The sequence below is a fragment of the Girardinichthys multiradiatus genome, chromosome 7 (assembly GCF_021462225.1).
Source record: "Girardinichthys multiradiatus isolate DD_20200921_A chromosome 7, DD_fGirMul_XY1, whole genome shotgun sequence".
Taxonomy (NCBI): Eukaryota; Metazoa; Chordata; class Actinopteri; order Cyprinodontiformes; family Goodeidae; genus Girardinichthys; species Girardinichthys multiradiatus.
This window is the reverse complement of record NC_061800.1, coordinates 25880497-25902274: the sequence shown is the minus strand read 5'-3', so window position 1 is coordinate 25902274 and position 21778 is coordinate 25880497. Positions and strand designations below refer to the sequence as shown.

Here is a 21778-nt window from a genome sequence, read left to right as displayed (position 1 = left end):
ACCTCATTTAGTTACACTGAACTGGCATAAAGGAAGAAAACTGCCCCCAACACCTTCAAAAAGATTATTCCTCTTTTCTTAAAGTCCTGTTAACAAACGGCTACCTTCCAACCTTTTCTCACATTCTTCAATCAGAATAAGAATCAGAAAAGCTTTATTGCCAAGTACGTTTTTGGACATACAAGGAATTTGTTTTGGCGTAGTCGGTGCAATACATTACTCAAATTAAACAGTATAAACATAACTACAATGTAAATATATGTGCACAGTTTTAAGTGAGTGAGAGTAAATGTAGAGCAGTATGTAGAGCAGTATAAGATGCGAGAGCGGTACAACAGTGCAGGTGATCAGTCTGCAAGTATGGCAGTGCAAGTAAAGCAGAAATCCAAGCTGAGCGTTAATATAACGCTTAAGTTGGAAGTTACAAGTGTCCTGTCAGCAAAAAAGGGTGGGTGTGGGGGAAAGGGAGAGTGTCAGGGTGGTTTCCGGGCTTTGTTAACAAGGCTGGTGGCAGATGGTAAAAAACTGTTCTTGTGGTGTGAGGTTTTGGTCCGGATGGACCGCAGCCTCCTGCCAGAGGGGAGAGTTTCAAAGAGTCTGTGACCGGGGTGGGAGGGATCAGCCAGAATCTTCCCTGCCCGCTTCAGGGTCCTGGAGGTGTACAGTTCCTGGAGCGACAGTAGACTGCAGCCAATCAGTAGACTGCAGACCGAATGACACGATTGTCTCCCACTTGAGGTCCCGGGAGATGATGGTTCCCAGGAAGCGGAAAGATTCCACAGTGTCAATTGTGGAGTCACAGAGGGTGATGGGGGCAAGGCAATTCTTCCACCTCCAAACAAGTTTCGCTTAAAAGACATCTGATTCACAGTCAACAAGATGGATTTTCACAATTCGATTACAATTCAGAGACAAATAAGAATTGTTGTGGGTGTTCATTTAATGGGAACTCATTCCAGCAGATGTAGCACCAAACCTGGCCTTTCTCATTGTGCCGTTTCATGACGCAGGTGACAGAGGTGATACTAATCCCAGTGTAATGTGGGCAATAAATGAATTATTAGCGATAAATAGTGGAAATGTTGTTAACTTACAAGGCTGAGTATCTGTCCATTGCTGACTGGACATCACGACGATAGACTGTTCTGAGGATCACCATGATGGGGTCAAACTCTTTCTCCCACACCTCGGCTAGTTGAGGGGAAACAAAAGAGGAAAGCTTTGCTTCAAAGTGACATTAAATCCCTTTTCTCCCAGTTTTCATCTTTCCCTTATGAATGGTAAAACTCTGCCCCCAGGTGGTGAGTTCTGACAGAACAAACCTCAAAAGTTTCAAACTTCATATGACGGTTTATACTCTTTTCTAATCTCAAATGAGAGAATACATGCATGGACCGTTTTTTTTTTTTTTTTCACCATATGTAGACAACAGAGAATTAGGAGAAAATGATTTAGCATGCTACATAGTAAAGTACTTTTGGAACTAACAGAAATTGAAGGACTGCAACAAAGTCAAAAAATCCAATCTATTAAATGCGTTATATTAGTTTTTACTAAACTAAATGAATCAATTACATCGTATAATAGTTTGAGATAAATAATGTGTGGTATAAGACAAAAACCCATATTTTCTATATCTAATATACAGGGTTTGGACAATGAAACTGAAACACCTGGTTTTAGACCACAATAATTTATTAGTATGGTGTAGGGCCTCCTTTTGCGGCCAACACAGCATCAATTCGTCTTGGGAATGACATATACAAGTCCTGCACAGTGGTCAGAGGGATTTTAAGCCATTCTTCTTGCAGGATAGTGGCCAGGTCACTACGTGATACTGGTGGAGGAAAACGTTTCCTGACTCGCTCCTCCAAAACACCCCAAAGTGGCTCAATAATATTTAGATCTGGTGACTGTGCAGGCCATGGGAGATGTTCAACTTCACTGGTTCGTCCTTCTTGGTGGTATGCTGACATTACCCTGGATACCGTAGCTCTTGATACATCACAAAGACTTGCTGTCTTGGTCACAGATGCGCCAGCAAGACGTGCACCAACAATTTGTCCTCTTTTGAACTCTGGTATGTCACCCATAATGTTGTGTGCATTTCAATATTTTGAGCAGAACTGTGCTCTTACCCTGCTAATTGAACCTTCACACTCTGCTCTTACTGGTGCAATCAATGAAGACTGGCTACCAGGCTGGTCCAATTTAGCCATGAAACCTCCCACACTAAAATGACAGATGTTTCAGTTTCATTGTCCAACCCCTGTACATGTCCTCCATATAAATGGAATTGCTTCTGTTTCTATTGCAGTTATTTGAGATATTTTCCCCTTTAGTTGGAACTCCTCACTTCCTAAGTCTCTCCATCTGTGTAACAGCCCCCTCTAATGGTAACCTGTTCATATAGCAGAATAATACTTGCATGTTGATCCCAGATACAAACAACAATGCACCACTGTTAACCATTCAAGATTTTATTCCCCAATAAAGCATTTTTGCCTATTGAATCCACTATACACAAATATCTATGTTGTTCTTCTGGAAAGCTCCCCCTTCTATAAACATTCTGGCTAGAGTCCTTGCAAAGAAAAGTGATTCCATAATACTTAAAAATACAGCAAACTGCAGAAATAAATATTATTTTTGATTGATAGGATAGTAAATTATATGCACCAGCCTAATATGCTGTTTATAAGATTTGTCTTGTTTAAGATTATCACTTCTGATGATAAATATATAGCGGTTTTATTTTTTCAGTAGCAGAGCTGTACACATATCCCTAATAAGGGCAAACATTAATGCAAAATTTTATTTGAGGTTTTCTTTCACTGCCATTCAGAATGTGGATACTATTTCTATTCCTTGTACCACTTTCAAAGTTTTGTTTCTCCATAGTGTAGGTGTAGCTGTCTGAAACGTCCTCCTTCCAACTCTTTATAGAAGGAATATCCCCTCTGTGTGACTGTAGGATATATTCATAATGAAAAGAAAGTACATCCCTTTGAATTCTAGGGTTATACTTGTTTATGCAGCTAGGGTTTTAAATGTTTAATACATAATAATATGGTGCAATCTGTGCTGCATGGTTTTAATACTGCTGAGGGTAGATTTAAATAATTGTAGGACCTGTTTTAGATCAGATCATGTATGCCTTGAAACCCTACAATTAACAGAGGGTGTATTTTGTTTTTGCCAGGGCTGATGTAATGCTCAACGTTTATCCTTAATATGTAGACTCAGTCTTGGAGATGTTGTTGCTCTCCTGAACAAAATGTTAAAATCAGGATTTTAAGAGTTACATATTCACATTTCGTACTGCTTGATCATAGCCAAAATAAAAAGTGAAAATCTGAGAAGAAATCTGACTTTCAAGCCTTTTTCTGACAGGCATTCACACTGTAATGACCCACTAATGGCAAAGACAGAAAGGCTTTTCTGCAGGATTGTAGAAATGCACAAGAAAGGTCTCTTGCTACACTGCTTCACCGCAGAGTCTGGACGCTGGAAGACAGTCATTTTAAATTTCTTTAAAGACACTAAAGGGGTTGGGGAAAGGTTAAGGAAAATAATCACTCGCATTGAGCTGGAGAATCTGATGGGCTGTCTATAAAGATACATTCTAATCCTCTACCCTAAGTTAAGACCCTTACTGATGCTGACTGCAGAGCTTTAACCATAAGATGGCATCTGCAAAAGAAAGGATTAAACAACAGAACATCTTCAAAGCCCACATGTCCTCCACAACCACAAATTTGGCTATTTGGACTTTGCAAGGGAGCACCAAAGATGGGTACACTGAAAGATGGAAGAACCTTTATTCTCTGACCAGAGTAAATTTAATCTGGATGGTCCTGATGGATTCCAACATTACTGGAATGACAAGAGGTCAACTGGGTCATGTGGGCAGCTGGGTTGCAGCTGAAGATGCTGCAGGCATCTTCATTAACGTCCCTTGTCTCTGGGGTGATGACTGGGACTTCAAGCACGACAGCGCTGCAGTTCACAAAATCTGATTGACAAAAAGCTTCTCCCGCTTTTCAACCATCCTACATGTCCTCCTGATCTAAATCCCACTGAAGATATTCAGAGATAAATAGTGAGAGAGATTCACAAGAACAGATGTCATTTTCAGGCCGTGCATGCTCTCCATTAATCCATCTTCACCTCCAGGAGGAGCATTCCCACCAGCCTACTGGAAGCCCACATCAAGCACACCTAAACTAATATTCAAAGTGATCAGAGTTATGGGTCTGCTAACTTCTGGGTCCCTTTTTTGATAATTTTGGTTCATTTTTAGCGGGTTGTTTTTAGCTATGGTCTTTTGATCAGCTGATAATCTGTTTATGTTTAAACGTCATTTTCAATAACTGCCAACTCAGTTTTTTTCTTTTCATGTTACAATTCAGCAGCACGAAATGTAAACACTCGTGACTTCCCCTGATTTTAATCAGGAGTGTTTCTTCCTCATCGACTGTAAGTGAGGCAATAAGAAACCAGAACCAGGTCTCTACAGTGCTGATAGAATATGTAGATGGATGGATGGCACTGCTATAGTGCCATCCATACGAGACCTCATACCATGGTCTGTTTAAACATTTTCTTCAACACAATCCTCTTACCTTTCGGTGTGTACATGCCCTGCTGCATGGAGCCTCCGGGCTCAAACACAGGTGCTTTGAAATCAGATACAGAGGAAAGCACATCCTCAAAACTGCAGCTACCTGGAACAATGCCGCTCTTTGGGTTGGGATTTTCAGGAATCTAGAAGAACTTTCTTAAGGGAAAAAAAAAAAAACCTACGTATAATATAATGCATCTTTAGCATATTTGTGAAGGATACAAGGTCCAACAGTGCACTGTGGGTTCGGTCGTTCATGCATAACTGGGAGACCATCTCAGATCGAAGGATCTCATCATCCGTCATTCCTGTTAGTAAATATGAGCAGGAGAGAAGGAGTTCATGTAGATTAAAATCAAAATAAAACATCACGGGAAAAAAAATAATGGGAAATATCATAAGATCATGCTATTCTTGACAGTCATTAAAAACCAGATAATACAGACTTTTTTTGTTTTTCAAAGTTGTATAACAAATTTATAGAAAGAGTAAGACACCATCAATATGCCTGTAAAACATCTCCCTGATTTAAATTTGGGTGCTAATCTCCCAGTGCAACAATTTTCTAAACATTATTAGCCCAAAGTAATTTCATTACCACCAATAACTTCAATTAGAGTCTAAATTAAAAGTTAATGTCTAATTTCTTGTGAACATGAGGAAACATGTAACTTATTTTTGTTTCCCAGGTTAGAATTAAAGTTTAAGGATGACAGAGTGAAAAACATCCAGCAACAGTAGTAGTGGTTGACTACATTACTGATGTAGGTTTGACTTTAAGTGCAGTCTTAGACGACTTCATGCTGAGTTAAGGTCATGCCAAACTTTAATCACTTTTAATTAAAATGTTTTGTTTTTTAACAATGAATGGGTTCAAAGCTTCACAAAGCTAACGATGGGGTCAGGCTGCAGCACACTTTATATTTTAATGGTCCAGACAACGGACTGCAAAAGTATTCATGCCTCTGGAACTGTTTCAATCTTTACATTACAAACAGAAACTGCGATGCATTTTACTGAGATCTGTGACAGATCAACACAGAGCAGTGCCCCGTTCCCTCCCCCCACCAAGTCATTGAAGCACCTTTTGCTGTAACTACAGTCTGCTGGGGTATCTCTAGCAGCTTTGCACAGCTTTGTGCTGAAACCTTTTCAAGTTATTTATTGCAAAATAGCTCAAACTCCGTCAGATTGGATAAAAATGATACATTTTCTAGTCTTGTCACAGATTTTCGATTGGATTTAGGTCTGGAGTTTGACTGGGCCATCTGAACACATGAATATGCTGTAATCTACACGCTCTGGTTGTATGACCAGCTCTTTTCTCTCTGCTGAAGGAAAGCATCCCTACAACATAGTGATATCCTCACCAAGTTTAACTGTTGAATGCCGGCTCAGGGTGTGCATTGTTAGTTTTATGCCACACAAACCAAAATGCATGTAAGCCAATCTCTAAATACTAATTAAAGCAATTGGTTGTACTCTGGATTTTATTGATGGTTTCAGGTGACACTTTTTGGATTTTGACTTGTAATAAAAAATGAATACCATGTATCATTTTTCCCACCAACTTCACATATATTTTACAAAACACACTTTCCTTGCAATTCAGGCAAAAGAAAGCAGTGATTAAACAATCTAAATTAATTTCTAACAGACCACAGGCTTTAAAACGACCACTGAAGTATAACATTGCTTAAAACAAGCAGCAATCTAAAGCAAACCTCAATTACAATTCAAAAGTCTCAGTTAAGCATAATAATTTTTTTTTTTTTACTCTCGTGCTTCAAGTTTTTTGCACTGCTTACCCAAATGAATGCGAAGGCTTGTCAGTATGACCAGAAACGTTAACGCTCCTTCAAGCATCGGCCTCTCCTGCTCAGAATCTAACACGGCATTCTGGTGCTGAGATGCCATCGTCAGGAGGTCAACCACTTTAAATCTGTACCAGAGAAGATAAGGTGATTGGACCTTTGAAGTTAGTTTGAAAACTAATGAAAATTCGGTTTGCATCATGGAAATATGGAAACATGTTTCCCACCTCTCAAAAACACTTGAAATGAAGTAGTCAGGATCCAGTCTTGATGCACAAACCTACAATAAACAAAAAATAATTTAATACAAAAACACAAAAATATATATATATATATTAGAATGATACCAACAGTTAACACTCTCTATGAGCCTTCACTTCCAACCTGCAGGAGATAGATGTCTGGGTCTATCATGGAGTTGCAGAAGTGTGATTGCACATAAGTCATAGCCTGTCCTTTAATCTGCAGACCATTCCTGACCCACATATTGCTGTGGATCTCTGACAGGCATGCCTTTAGAAACAGAAAACGTTATGAGCAACACATCAGTACTTAGAGGTAAAAAAGAAGTGAATGTGTGGTTTTCAAGTTTCATGCCTGAATTTGGAGTGGATGCACCATAATCTTCATCAGCATTTCCTGATCAGGTAGGAGGCTATCCAAATCCAACCCCTGGCATTTCACAGCCTGAGGATTTGCAACCAAAACAGTCAACGCTGAAGCACAAAAACTAAATAACAGACTTTCTGTTAGAAGGGGAAAAGCTCTAACATACTCTGCTGAGGAACATGGCATAGTAGCGGTGGAGCGGCAGGTGAAACGTCACTTGATTTGGAGCAGGCTGGGAAATATATGCAGTGAACAATGAGAAAAAAGAACCCTGAGAACAAAACTTGTCTGTAAAAGCAAGAAAACTGCCATTTTAATTTACCTCATCAATGAAGCCAATGGCATCAAACCAGATCTGCAGGGTCTCCAAGCAATACCGAACCACAGTTTTTGTATATTCCTGCGTCTCCTGTTTACAGAAAATATAGCATATTAAAATTTATTCTAAATCAGGCATTATGGATTGAACTATTTCCACACTGGTCATGCCTCAACCACAGTATTCAATGTATTATACCAACTTTGAGTGACATAGACCAAAACAATTATTATTAACCTTTATTTAACCAGGTCGAAAGACCCATTGAGACAGAGCTCTCTTTTAAAAGAGTGACCTGGCCAAGAGGTCAACAGCACACACTTCAGGAACACAGTCATTGAAATAACACTGTAAGTTTACATGTAAAGTACAATTAGTTTTGACCGGTAATTCTGAGGAGGCACTACAGTGGACAATAACTGTCAATAATAAAATACAGTTAAAAATCTGTTAAAAATGTGCAATTTTGATTGTAAAATCTCTAAGACACTGCCACTGTTTGGTGCATTTTGACTTTTTACAAAAGAAAGATAGAAAGAAAAAAAAGTTTTAAATAAGAGGTTCTGACATATTTAATTCAGCAATGTTATCTTATCATGAAGCTGAAGCTAATAATATATTTTCTAAATATCTTACAAGTACAAATCCCAAAAAAGTGTGGTATGCATTGGTGTTCAGAGCACTCTACTCTAAAGCTGTGGAGACGTTAATTACCGTGTTCAACCCATCATCTGAAAATGGAAAGAGAATGGTACAACTGCAAACCTACCCTGAACTGACAAGCCTGGCAAATGAAGTATCAATCATAGAAGCTCATTGTATCTCTGGGAGAGCTGCAGGCGTCAACAGCTCAGTGGAGCAACTATTAGTACTGACTGTATTTTGCTTTGTTGGCTTTGTTTTTGTTAAAGAAAAGGCTCTGGTCAGATAAGACTAAAATGAAATTGTTTTGGCCTAAAGTATGCCAGAAGCCGATTTTGGCAGAAAATTAACATTGCGTATGACCTAGAACACAAAATCCCCACCATGAAACATGGTACAGCCAGCATCATGCTGTGAATGCTTCCCTATAACAGACAAGATCGATAGATTTAAATACAGGACAATCCTGGAAGAAAAGCTGTTGGACACACCAAATGATGTAAGGCTCAGATCGATGATCGTCACCCAAATCAGCTTTATTGATAACCTTGGAAAGGAGAACAGTTTACAGCAGTCAAGAGTTGTGTTCAGGAGGCCTGCAAGTATCTGTTCTAACTTGACAAAGGAGTTGCTATCCTTTTTCCAGTGCCATCTGTAAGGGGTGTCACACCATAGTTTCTCCACTGAGGCCTGGGAGACTTCAGCCTGGCTCGGGTGAGCAGCATTGTAACTCTTCAGACAGAAACGAGTCAAAGATTAAACTTTGAACCTATGGGAGAATTTCATCCTTATCTGCATGTGGTACCTCCTGGCATATCTGGACCCTCCCAAAGGTCTAGCAGAATGAAATATAATGAGCACTAACATAAATATGACTCAGCACCAAAAGCCGGCAGAGTGAATACTTTTGTTGTTTTGTTTTTTTTGAGGTTATTCAAACAATAAAAGAGAGCTACTTTCTAAAATTCACATAACAGGCCAAAAAGGTTTTACTTTTTTGATTCATTCTATATTTCTTTTTATTATTTTGATGATGAATGTTGGCTGAGTTTTGCTTCTAACATTTTCTATTCCTCCACTCAGATTTTTCCTTCTTGGCTGGTTGCCCGTTCCCCTCCTGACTGGTCAGGCTGGTTTTCTGGTCTGTGTATCTATATGCTTGATAGTCTTTCCTCTGTAAGTACGCTTGCAACAGAACTGAACGAAAACGCATCCACATTGCCCAAATTAAACGCAAGAAAGACATACAGTGAGTGCTATTTTTGTTTTTGGGATATTCTACTAAATCGTGCATCCGTCATTTTGTTGTAACCCTGGAGTTGTGCATGCTTACCGTCTTTCTTTGAACTATTGCTTAATATCCTTATAAAATGTATACTTTTGCAAGGTACTGTAATTCATGCTGGAACAGGATTTCCAAAGCTCCACCAGTCCTTCAAAATTGTACGAATGGGACAAAGAAGCTGTGATAAATCTAAGATTTATGGTGAGGAATAGACTTACTTTGACTTTGCAGTGTGTTAAGAGACCCCACATTGGTTGCGCACAGGCCTCGAGCTCTGCTGCAAATGCTGCATAGTATGTTTGAGACTCAAACTCGACATGCTCGTTCAGTTCTCGCTTATTCAGGTTCATCCCTTGAAAAAGAAAAAAGAAACATTTGCATGTATTTGCTTAGCAGAAATATCTATGCAGCAAATCTTTATTAAAAATGTTCATAGCAGGAGCAGGGCATGGGTAAAATCCAATAGTGACACTGTGTTCAAGCGGTCAGCAAGAGGACACTCAGGTCCCAAGTACAGGGGTGAGTGTTATTTTTAGGTTCCTAGACTACATGTGGCAAATGGGTGGCCACGGCTAAATTTCCCCTCAGAAATTATTCTTCTAAAAAGGCAATCAATATTTAAGTCGATAAATGTTTGAATAAAATGTAAAAGACTGTCAAGTCAAACAGCTTAAAGACTATGATACATGTATCTCCACAGCTGATCAATTACATACAGGCCAGCTTCAGAGAGAGATGAAACAAAAAGAAACTAAAACCAAAAAATAAATACAGAAGATTTACCTTGAAAAAATGACACAAAGCTCATCCAGAGCATAAGCAAGGAATGGTCTTCCAGGAACTTTTTGGCTACACTTTGGTGTGAGAGGATGTTGATAAAGTCACTAACTAGGGGCCAGTAAGTGTTGTTTTTCAATAGCGCTTCACTGCAGTTTACCACGACATGGCGATTGTTCTCTTCATCTGATGGGGGACGAAACAAAACAAGAGGAAACATTTACATTAAATGGTTTCTGTCAGTACAATGCATCTAATTATTCACTGCAGATAAAGAAAGGTTCCACACCTATCCCCAGCTGTAACTATGGAGTTAATAGTGATGGTGATAGAATTAAGGATTGAATACGAAGATTTAAGCTAATTCCATCTTCAGGATGCACAGAAAGACCGCCGGGATCCAACAAGCTCAATCAAACAAACATCTGCTGCATTGAGCAACGTTGTTTATTCTAAGCGTAAAGGAAAGAGCTTTGCTAGCTATTGCAATAGTTGCAGCTGTTAGCCTCCTGCCTTCTCTAAAACGTTATCCACTAAAAAAAGAACACAGATTACTAAAGCAGGTTTTTTCCACTAATTTGGATGTGAAATTTGTTATTATGCACACAGATAACAAAAACTGTCCTGTACCCGGAGACATTTGCTGAATATCTTCCCCCTCTCTCTCCCCCTCCTTCCTGTCTGCCTACCGTCAGAAAAATTAAAAACAATAAAAGGCCTCTAGTGCCGCAAACAAAATATGATGAAAAACCTTCTTTGTCTGTAAATATGCTCTTTCCAGAACTCCTCAAGAGGCATAGTTCACATGGTTCACCTGGTTAAAATTCTGTAAAGAATCTCCTATTAAGTAACTTTGCTATCTGATTATTAAATGATTAATCAAAAAAATAGTCAACAGATTAATCGATTAACAAAATAATCGTTAGTTGCAGCCCTGATCATGTAATACATTTTTGTTCTAATTTTACTGTGGCACTGGTATTTTTATTAAAGGTTTTCACACCATGAGCTTTTCATTCCAGCTGATGCCTATCCCTGTGAACTCATAGCAGACTCAGAAATTTCAGCCACTCCTTTCTTTTTGCTACCTTTTCTGTTTTAATTACAATATCATTGTTATCAAAGCTGAGAACCAGGTTATCCCACTTCCCCAGCTTTGTGTAACAATCCCTGTACTATTAAAATGTCTTAAATCGGGTGTGGCGCTGATGGTGTAGGGGCGAAAGCGCACGACCATGTGCAGAGGCTATAGTCCTCGAAGCGGCTGTCCCGGGTTCGAGTCCCGGACCTGGCGACATTTGCCGAATGTCTCCCTGTCTCTCCACCCCTCTTTCCTGTCTGCCTACTGTCAAATGAAAAATACAAAATAAAGGCCACTACTGCCGAAAACATATCTTTAAAAAAAAAAATGTCTTAAATCAAAATAATAAGACCGACTTGGTAAAATTGGTCAACTTACCCTGAAGTTCACTTTTAATAAGGCAACTTTCCATCATGTAGAGGAGGACAGTGACCATGATGTCCAGCAGCTGGCATTCCTCCGTCATGTGTCGGGCCAGCTCCTCGTTGCTGAACAGCTGCACACTGATGTGCACGATGCGATTGGACATTGTATCCGACTCGTGGCTTTTCATCAGGGTTTTCATGATGAAGGCATAATGCTGAACGAATGTCTTTGTGAATGTGATCTGGCAAGGGAAAGAAAAACACAGTTGCGGCTTATTGCTTTTATAGTGCCCCTTTTTCTGTGGCCAATGCCAAATAATAGCAATGTAAAAAAAAAAGAAATTCATTTTGTTACATAGGAAGACATTGATATAAGTCAAAGATAAAAGCAAAGGAGTTTAACCTTGATTAACCTTAAATTGAGCAAATAAGTGAAAATAGGAGACAGAATACCTTGTAGTCTTGATCTGGCAACATGTTTAATAAGAACGTGACCATTTTCTGGGGAAACTCAAACTTTATTGTCCAAAACAGCAACTCTTCCAGAAAGCATTTGTGCTTTAGCGAATCAATAATGTATGGGTCTGAGGGCAGAAACACAAAGAATAATTCAGCTTAGTTCCTGTACTGTCACGTTACTTTTTACACCCAAATATACCTTTGGTACTACTGCTAAGTTTAACCCTCTTCCTCTGGCCAACAAACTGTCCTCCATCTTGATCCTCCTGAAAAGAAAAGAACAACAAAATGAACCAACAGTTAAGCAAAATAAAATATTTAAAGCCGATTAGGTGTTTAGTTAGATTAGTTTGGATTAGAAAACTGATACGATCCCACTGAAAATTAGCAGTACAACTCAAAGGGGGAATAGGCATTCATCTCACTACATAATAGATCAAAATACTCCAGGATTCCTGGATTTAACAGAAGTAAATAATCAAAAACCAAAGGAAATTGATCCAGCGGACAATAAACGAGGAATGGTTACACTATATGCTGACACGCACCTCTTTAGAGGACTCATCTGGGCTTCCTGGTCCAGTGGTTCCTAAGAAAACAATAAAAATGTTCAGCCACAAAAAAGCAACAAGAAGATGAAACTTCACAAAAAAGGTGGAGAAAGAAAAGAAAAAAACAACCTTTGGGAATTGGAGCTTAAAAGATATTTTTTTTAATAACCCTTCTAAACTAGGTGCTAGTTCTAACTCTGAAATTTATCTTTCAATAAAAGGAAAACATTCAGTAGAAACACTTCATTATAACCTCAACTAAATGTGTCTCTAAAAAAAGGAAAACAAGACATCTATTTATTTCAAATGTAAACTCTCCAGCAGTGCAGAGGTCTGAGCGTTTTCTTCCATACATTTGTTTATTCTACAGAGATCCTGCGTGAAAATTAGCCAGGATAATTAAGGACATTTCAGTGACATTTGCTTAGTTAACAAAACTTAAGGCATAAAAAGTATGACAAAAACAGTGTACTCAAACTTAGCAGAAAGAGACACCCTGCATTGCAGCACATTTGCCAGCGGCATTAGAATCCCATATTAATCATGCAGTTGATTAGATTGGAACAATTTAGAATCACACATGGAGAACAAGAGACCGGTAAAAGCTATGAATCCCAGAATGCACAGTATTAACCCATTTTCATGACAGCTACCAGGGAGGAGGAGTCACAGCTAGAATCCATGTGACGTCTAGGAGCTGCAAAAAAGTGCCTGTAGCAGCATTTCTTTCTATTTGCCTGCAGCTCTCCACAGGCTGCATTGGGGACGACATGGGGGTGAACGTCTTGATCTTGCAGGCAGAGAAAAAGAGTGCATCTTCAAACAATACCTTGGATCCAAAGTAAGGTCTGCTGTTTGTATAACTGGTGACTGAACCCCAGTCGAAAATAAAACTAGCTGCCTGAAACTGGCCATCTGAGATCCTGCAGAAAGAATCTGACCTAATTGTAGATTCCCCGAGAAGAGGTGTTCACGTAAGAGGTTGTGTCTGGGCAGAGAAAATTTAATTAGGATAAAACTATTTAAATAGTTTGTATGAATATTTTTTTGTGCAAGTGGTCTCATTCTGCAAACATCTGTTGTTTATGGAAGTGTCCTGTCAGTGAAACACATCTTTGTGGTGGGCTTTTGAAGCATAAAGTTGATAAACGTGAAACTTAGTCGTAGGAGTGGGGAGGTGGGAGGGTTCCACAGTGAATGTTTGCTGCTCAGGTGTTGCAGCTTTAAGGACGTGCTGTTAATTCAGTTTTCCAGTACACACACTGCGTTGTATTTTCTTTTAACACTTTCTGTTGTTTGCTCTGCGCTTCTTTTTGCCCCTCCCCGTCTCCTTCCATATCTGATAACTACACTTGGCATCCACGTATCAGCAGTGTAGGCTATCATTAGCGAAAGTGAGAGCGTTATGCAACAAAAGTCCACACAGAATTTAACGATATTAACACTGAACTGTGATGTCACTGCATCGATTTTATTGGTTTCAGTTTTATTCTTAAGTTTTCTTTTTTTTCATAGTTTATAAGTTTTCCTTATTCTTTTTATTGTTTAACTTTGTAGTTTAGTTGAATGCTACTAGGCTAGTTAAAGTTTCCTGACTGAAATATTTCAACTGGAAGTTAAAGTATTCTGTTAATAAATTCTTGTATTTTTGAGGGAAGTGATTTGTGTTTATTCTGTGTGCGTGTGAAGTATTTGCTGTGTGTGAATTCACTCCATCTATTGTTCTTTACCACTCCACACCAGGCAGGTATTCATAAAACAATAACTGACAGAGACTGAGAGCTGTATGGCTTTTAAATCCTGATAATCAGGTGGTGCTCCGATTTTGGTAATTATTAACAGAATTACAAACTTTGTTAATAATTGCCTTTGGCACTAATTAACAGCCTGGCAAATGAGCACTGATGCCAAGGGCACTCGGTGATTCCCTCAACACTCCCCTCTCCACTTAATCTCATCATCACATAAAAAAAAAACACATTATTTGATGGTTAACAAATATATAAATGTAATCTCACCCAGCAGGACCATCGCTCCAGCACCTCCTTCAGCTCCAACAGCAATATCAGCAGCAGCACCTTGGATTTTCTCCTCCACAGACACCAGGCCTGAATTCTTCAACGCTGACAAATACATGTCGTAGTTCTTTTTAGCATACAAATTCTCTTCTTGGCCTGAAACAGCAAATGACAGCAGAAATTGTGACAACCAGAAAGATCATGTTGGAAATACAATAAAAAAAACATCTTTATTAAAAATCAGCAATTTTAATCTTGTATTTGTTTTAATTTCAGTGCAAAGAAATCTCCAGCTGAAAGTTTTAGTCTTTAGTGAGCTTTACAATTTAACATCAACAGTTAGAATGGTCACAGTCAATCACATATGTTCAGATGAATGATTTGCTCAAGAAAATAATAAATAAGTTAAGATGGAGGTGCTATTGACCCACTATGTATAAAGTCAAATCAATTACCCATGCTTAGCTCCTTGTACGTTTGCTGATTGGTCAAGATCTTTGTCAGTACAGTCCTCATTGCTCCTCCCATCTTGGTGAGCTCCTCCAAAAAAGTGATCTGAGGCTCCAGCTGTTGCAGAACTTTCTGCAGATCTCTCTCCACTGAGGTGTCTGGCAAGCAGAGATAAGCAGTAGAAGTCACAGGATCCAGCACTATGTGGACGCAATTTTAGATGCAAACGATTCTATAATGCCTGTTTTATGCATGCATAACAAAGACTGTTTTGCAATCCATTTTCAACCAGACAACCATAGCATGTATAAAGTGAAAGATTTCTTGGATGAAGTTATTGATCTTTAAACTTTTAATCCTACATTTTTAAATTGTAGGAGTTACTTGTAGTAATGATTTTGTTTAAAGCTGGCAACTAAGAAATGTTTCTCATATGTCATAACTTTGCAAAAGGCAAAACTGTTTTCACCTGGTTCAATGTATCCATCTCTCAGATACTGTATGATGCACAGGATAAAGCGAGGCAGAACCATCTCAGACATCAGGAGAAGATCTCGTGGTATCGAGGGAACATTTTCCCCCGTTCCTAACTGATGCCGTCTGCAAAACCTGTCGGTCATGAAAACACAGAAATAAATACTTAAATAAATAAAAATAAATGGATAAAAACCAAAATGACACAAAAGAAGTATTCTTCACTCTCACTCTTTAATGTTTGCTCATTTGTTCAGGTTGTTGATGACTGACAGTCAGAGCAATCAAAATTACTCTGAACAATTATGCTAAGACCATATATGGGTTTGCAGTTATTACCCACGGCACGCACATAGCTTGGCACAACTATTAAAATAGTTCCTTTTACTTTGTGCGTAAACTGCTGAATACAATAAACACAATATTCACTTGCTACAAGTTTAGCCTTTATGTCCCCATCTTGGCTGTGGTTTATGGCAACCAACCAATGTGGCTGAAATTAGAATATTTAACTATTCACATTTGCATTCACTGACAGTAAAGATTTTCTTTGAACTGTTAAGTCCAATGCCATAGCAACAAAGGGTTTCAGTAAGTTTTAATAACTTACACTTAAGACCTTTATAAGAATATTAATGTGGATTAAATGAATTATGACAATACAATTATCTTACATAACCTATTTATTTAAGTTAAACATGTTGGGTTTTTTTGGTTCTGGCTCAGGAGCCCAGCATTGTTACAACTGATAAGTCAGCTGGCTTTAACACCTTAACTTGCATTGACTGAAAACAAGATTAAGCCCACTATTGAAATCTCTGTTTCTAAAACCAAACCTTGTGAATTATACACTCTTCCACAATGAAGTGACTGGTATTGGATTTTAATTCCCTAAACTGGGAATGTTAGACTTAAATGTATAGCTTCAAAATGAGAAACCCTTTCAAGTCAAGGACCAAAGTCGATCAATAGTTTCTGAAAGATGAAGACATAAATTAGGCATATTTTTATAATATCCTATGTCAAAAGATTCTATATAGAATATGTAAATTACACTAAAAGCAAGAGAAGATGCAATGACTTAAATGTAAAAATGTAAAACATATATATATATGTAAATATTGAAGAGTTTTTACAACCATTTAAGAGTTTTATGAGTTTTTTGGCCCTGCATTTATTTCCGTAAGATTTTGATTGTAAACCAAAGAAAAAAAGCACTATAGAAAAACACTATATAATATGGATGAGGCTACAAGGTAGGAGTCGAAGCCACTAATAACTAAAGACGCACCAAGCTTGCATTTTTCCCCACTTATACCTAATTCTGGTTTTCTTTTAGGTCAAACCTATAGATTATGATTTAGACCGATAATGATGTTTTTTTAAATCTCCCTAAGGACAATAATGCAAAAAAGAAACAAAAAGCACTTCAGGTTCTGTGATAGAGTAGCCGGCTTTGAAGCGAAAATAAAAGGAAGCAATTACAAAATCATTATCATTTGTGCATTTAAGTATGTGTCAAATTTAATATAAATCTTTATCTTTTTTTCATCAAACCTTGAAAAATGCATCAAAGTATATGCTGATGGTTGGTGCTTTTATACGCTGAACACACTGTGAATTCTCAATTCTAATCCATTTAATAAATAGGCTAAAAGAAAAATCTAATTTTTAAATATTTGATCCGCCAACCACCAATCAAAGGAAATTCTGATCACTTTGATCACGGGCCAGTATTTTAGGTGCATCAATATTACCAAATGTAATTATTTGTGAATACTTGTGATATATTCACAGTTAATATTCTATTAAAATAAAAGACGGAATTTTATTTTTGTACATCTTGCCCTGTACAATGCCATCCACAGCAAAACAGAAATTAAGACATACCTTCCAAAAGTTGCTTAATACTGTGATGACTTTAGCAAGTCACCCACCAGGAAAATCCCTTCAAGGAAACCACCTAATTATAAACACTTAAATGAACACTGAGATATTTTGACAAGCAGTATAGATCTGCTTTATGTTGGCCTCACTATAGATGTACCACTGAGGATCAGCAGCAGATGTAATCTTCAAGTTGTAACAATGGCTCCTGCAGGATGGGCCAGTTACTGGAATCAAGGCATACCAACATCCTGTTCCTGCAGTTAAGTCATTTTAAAGGGCCAGAGTGACCAGAACTTAATCTGGCTGAAGGAAACATTAGCGCACATGCCCCCTCCTCCACTTGTTACTATCCACTGACGGTGAGCTGGCTAAAGGAAGGCTACAATACATTTTCCTTCCCAAAAAAGGCAGAAAACACAGTCAGGAAATTAAAGGAGTTTCACCGATCACTCTTAATAAGGTAACACTGTTTTGAAACCTCAGCTGAGTGGCTGCAAGCACTTTCTTTTCTATTATCATGATAACCCCACAACTCTCACTGAGCTGTAGGATATCAGACACTAACATCTGTATGAGGTGTGGACACAAAAGGCATTAAAGTCCTTTTAATTGGCCAAATACATTATTGGCAAGCAGAGTTTGAATTCATGGCGCTTGGTATATAACAGCCAAAGAATATTGCATTCAAGCAGTGCTCTGTGATTGTAATATTGCACATATTAAAATTGTGGCGAGCAATTTCGTCATATTGGGCAGTTCATTGGAGGGGCTACTCATGAAGGGGTGACATTAAAGTCAAAGCCGCCCTAAGTTTATGTAAAGCTGCTGAATGCAATCTGAAGGAAGACAGGCTGTCTGTCTGCTGTGTTTCTCCCTCAATAAATCTTTATGGAAACGTTTATAGACGCCCGTCTGACAAGGTAACGCTGTTCTGTGTATGTTATGTGCTAACTTTGTGCCAAATCAGTTTTACCAAAATTCCATTTTAATAGCGTTTATCATGTAGATAATGTTAATGTCTAAACGAATTAAAATTAAAATCAGACTTTTACTATACAAAACAAGAATAAATGCAAGTGATTTGTAAATTTGATTGAAATGTTGCTGTTCCATAGATACATTTAAGGCCCAACCCCTAGTACTGGGGGCCGAATTTAACTCTTGTTTTCTTCTAATTTCTTTACTGCGAGTTCCATTAGTTAAACATAAACATATGTGGTATCCACAGAAATAGTAGAATATTGGCTAAAAGCTGATATAAACCATTTCTACAAACACAAAAAACAATTAAAACTAAAGGCAGTTGAATCAGAAAATAAACTCCACAAAATGACGTAACCGCAAAACTTGGTCTCAGCTGTTCACCACACGGCTTCTACACACAGAACCAGCATGTCTGCTGTAAGCAGAGCTCACAGATTCCAAAAAATTGATTTTGTCGCCATCCAGCCAGGTTTTACTCAACCAGAAGCAAAGGAAGGCAACAATTATCACTCCCGTTTGAAAAACACAATTATTAACATAATGATTTTCTAGATAGTTTGTCAATTTTCAGAAAATTCAGTTAAGATTTGTGCATGTTATTTCGAGCTCAAACTTCACAAAAACCCTTGGGCTTAAGAGGTTATGGGTGTAATTTTACTTTTTCCTTAGGCATTCGTTTCAGTTCAATCTCATACAATATTTTATATTCTAAATACAAAGGCTTTATTATTAGCAAATACATAAATAACAAGGGCATATACTGCACACATAATTAATGTCTTTTTCCTGGAATGCAATAAATCGAAAAACCTAATGTAAAACAAAGACTGATAACATAAATGTATATAGCCTAAAAATTCGTTTATATTAATCAATTAACTTACATGTTATAAACTTTGGTTATAAAGTTTTGTGTTTATGCTATAATATTATGAAACCATTGTATTTTTAATCAAGGTTATCATTAGAATCTCATAAATGCCCCTTGCCTGAATGTATTTCAGTATTTTTATTAAAATCACAAATTTACCTTTATATTCAGAATGTATGTCATTTATTATTTAAGTTGTTTGGTTTTTTTTTTTCTTTCTTTTTTTTTAATAGACCATTTTCTCTAAATTATGCTTTTACATTAAGGTTTAAAAATAGTAATTAAGAATAGAGATATGAGGTATGGTCCAATTCACAACAAAGACAGTCACAGTTTTTTTACTGAGGGATTACATTGACCGTTACCACTGAATAACAATGTTAACTTAAAAGTAATTTCCCCTTTGACACAAGACATAATCTATTCCAATCACCCAATTTTAGTAATTTATGGGTAATAAAAATAGATATAGACCAGCTGATGCAAGGTAACATTAGTCATGTTTAGTAAAAGTTACCTCCCTAGTCCAGGAAGCTATGTCACCATACAGACTGGCAATGATTCATAATATCTCCGGCATAACAGCATAAAATACAAACAAGAAAACCCCTGATAGGAGAATTTTATCAGCTAGACTGCCTCGCTTTACAGCAAAACCTGTCAAAACGATTCTTGCTAGCCCATTAGCATGAGTAGCTAAGCCTTACCCACTCTCTCGCATGACATTACCGTCTCCACAGTCACAGGCCCCGCCAGCCTGGCTCCTGAACATGTTGAAATCATGGCTTGTGTGGTCTCCGTTATTAAAACACTCAGCACACAGTGACATGCACGGAGATATGCCGCAGGTCCGGCATCGGTACGCCACGAAATTAGCCGTCCAAACCAGCCCGCACAGAGTCGCGTTATCATAGGAATGGACCGTTTTACAGAACTCCTCGAAACCTTCGCCTCCCGCAATCAGACATTTACACCAGTCGAGCGCTTCTGTGTCCGCCGCGGGGTTTTCGGGATTCAGCACAGCGTCGAGCAGCTCCTGAAGTTGTCGGAGCCCTGAGCTGTTGTCAGTCCGGGTTAAGTCTGCCTTCAAGTGCGCGGCAGTAGCTCTCTTGTCCCGGCGTAGCAACGACGCCGCCATCATGCACTCTGGCTTGTTGTCCACAAATTTATTTTTGTTGTCGTTTCCATGTTCTCGGGCTTTCTCGCGATACTGGGAGTCCACTCTAGTCTTTGTTACAAGATACCGATTTTCTTTTAGTACATTAGGTTCCGTGTTCCGCTACTGCAACAGTACTATAAACATCCCTGTTTTGTGTATTTTTATAATACAGATAAGCCTGGCACGTCTTATTTGTCTAACTAGTTCAGTTCATGCACCGTCATCCAAGTCCTGTTTTGTTTGAGCGTTTCTAGGCAACTGATCGTTTGGGACTGTTCCACCCTGCTCTATGGCACGTAGTACCATATGTATACTGAGAAGGTATTTTTAAAGGTGACCAATAATACATAAAAACGTTTAAAATAATAGTTGTTTGGAACTTCTGTGTTCCAAACATCCAAAACCTGTATTTTTATTTAATAAACCTTACCTATAGCGCTTACAGTAGAGTCTACACAGCTCTGTCCAAATGCCTGGTTTTTGTGAGTAAGAAACACACTGAAATAAAACTTTTAAATCTTTTAGGGTGAAAAAAAATAGCAATCACAAATTTATGTGGTTTCATAAGTGTTATCACGCTCTTATGGGATTGTGTTCAGAGTTATGAGGGTACCTTCTATTTTAATAAATGGTGAAGTCAGGTATATAGGGCCATTGGGTCATTTTGGACAGGGTACATAAAATGCATTTCACAATTGCCTTGAATCTTACAGCTGCATCTGCATAAATACAAATGTCATCGAAAAATAATTTACTTCCATAATTTAATCCAAAAAGTTCAATTTATTTATCATATAGATTTATGACAGAGTAATATATTTCAAGTATTTTTTCCTGTTTGTGATTAATATGGATCACAACTAGAAAATCACTACAAAAAAATCTAAATTTTCCTCTGAAACATATATTACTTATGATTAATAAAAGTTTATTTTTAATACAGAAATGCCTGCCTACTGCAAAGTATGTCTATGTACTGTACAGTGTATGCATTGAGTGCTTGATCACAGCTCCTTTTGCATTAATTAATTCAATTCAGTTTATCTATATAGCACAAGTTTATCATAAAAGTTGCCTTGAGGCACTTAACACCACCTTCTATAGTGCTTTCCATCTCTGACGGGTGCATTTCCCATACCACGCTGTGATACAGCCCATCAGCAGGCTCTCAATAAAGCACCTGTAGAAGTTTGTGTGGATGCTGGTGATCATATCAGACTTCCTCAGCCTTTTCAGGAAGTAGAGTCTTCTCGATCACAGTGTCTGCATGTACCGTCCAGGATAAGTCCTCAGTGATGCGAACGCCGTGGAACCTGAAGCTACTGACCTGCTCCACCTCAGCGTTATTAATATAGATGGGGGAATGCTGGCCTCTACGCTGTCTCCTAAATTCCACTATGATCTCC

At 38.1% G+C, this 21778-nt stretch overlaps 1 protein-coding gene across 1 annotated transcript in view; it reads right to left on the bottom strand.

The window, feature by feature from the left end:
* ubr3 (ubiquitin protein ligase E3 component n-recognin 3) overlaps positions 1–20607 on the bottom strand; it is a 59007-nt gene extending 38400 nt beyond the window's left edge. Inside the window, exons 1-19 of the mRNA XM_047370293.1 lie at positions 19921–20607; positions 15464–15603; positions 15000–15152; positions 14545–14700; positions 12524–12564; positions 12175–12241; positions 11970–12100; positions 11530–11758; positions 10077–10256; positions 9512–9645; positions 7370–7456; positions 7214–7279; positions 7036–7125; positions 6823–6951; positions 6666–6718; positions 6433–6566; positions 4847–4932; positions 4626–4767; positions 1095–1191 (exon numbers count right to left, since the gene is read on the bottom strand). Of these exons, the coding sequence (XP_047226249.1) occupies positions 1095–1191; positions 4626–4767; positions 4847–4932; positions 6433–6566; positions 6666–6718; positions 6823–6951; positions 7036–7125; positions 7214–7279; positions 7370–7456; positions 9512–9645; positions 10077–10256; positions 11530–11758; positions 11970–12100; positions 12175–12241; positions 12524–12564; positions 14545–14700; positions 15000–15152; positions 15464–15603; positions 19921–20354 (2549 nt within the window). The 5' untranslated portion in view covers positions 20355–20607. The remainder of the gene's footprint in view (positions 1–1094; positions 1192–4625; positions 4768–4846; positions 4933–6432; positions 6567–6665; positions 6719–6822; positions 6952–7035; positions 7126–7213; positions 7280–7369; positions 7457–9511; positions 9646–10076; positions 10257–11529; positions 11759–11969; positions 12101–12174; positions 12242–12523; positions 12565–14544; positions 14701–14999; positions 15153–15463; positions 15604–19920) is intronic.
* Between the last annotated feature and the right edge of the window lie 1171 nt (positions 20608–21778).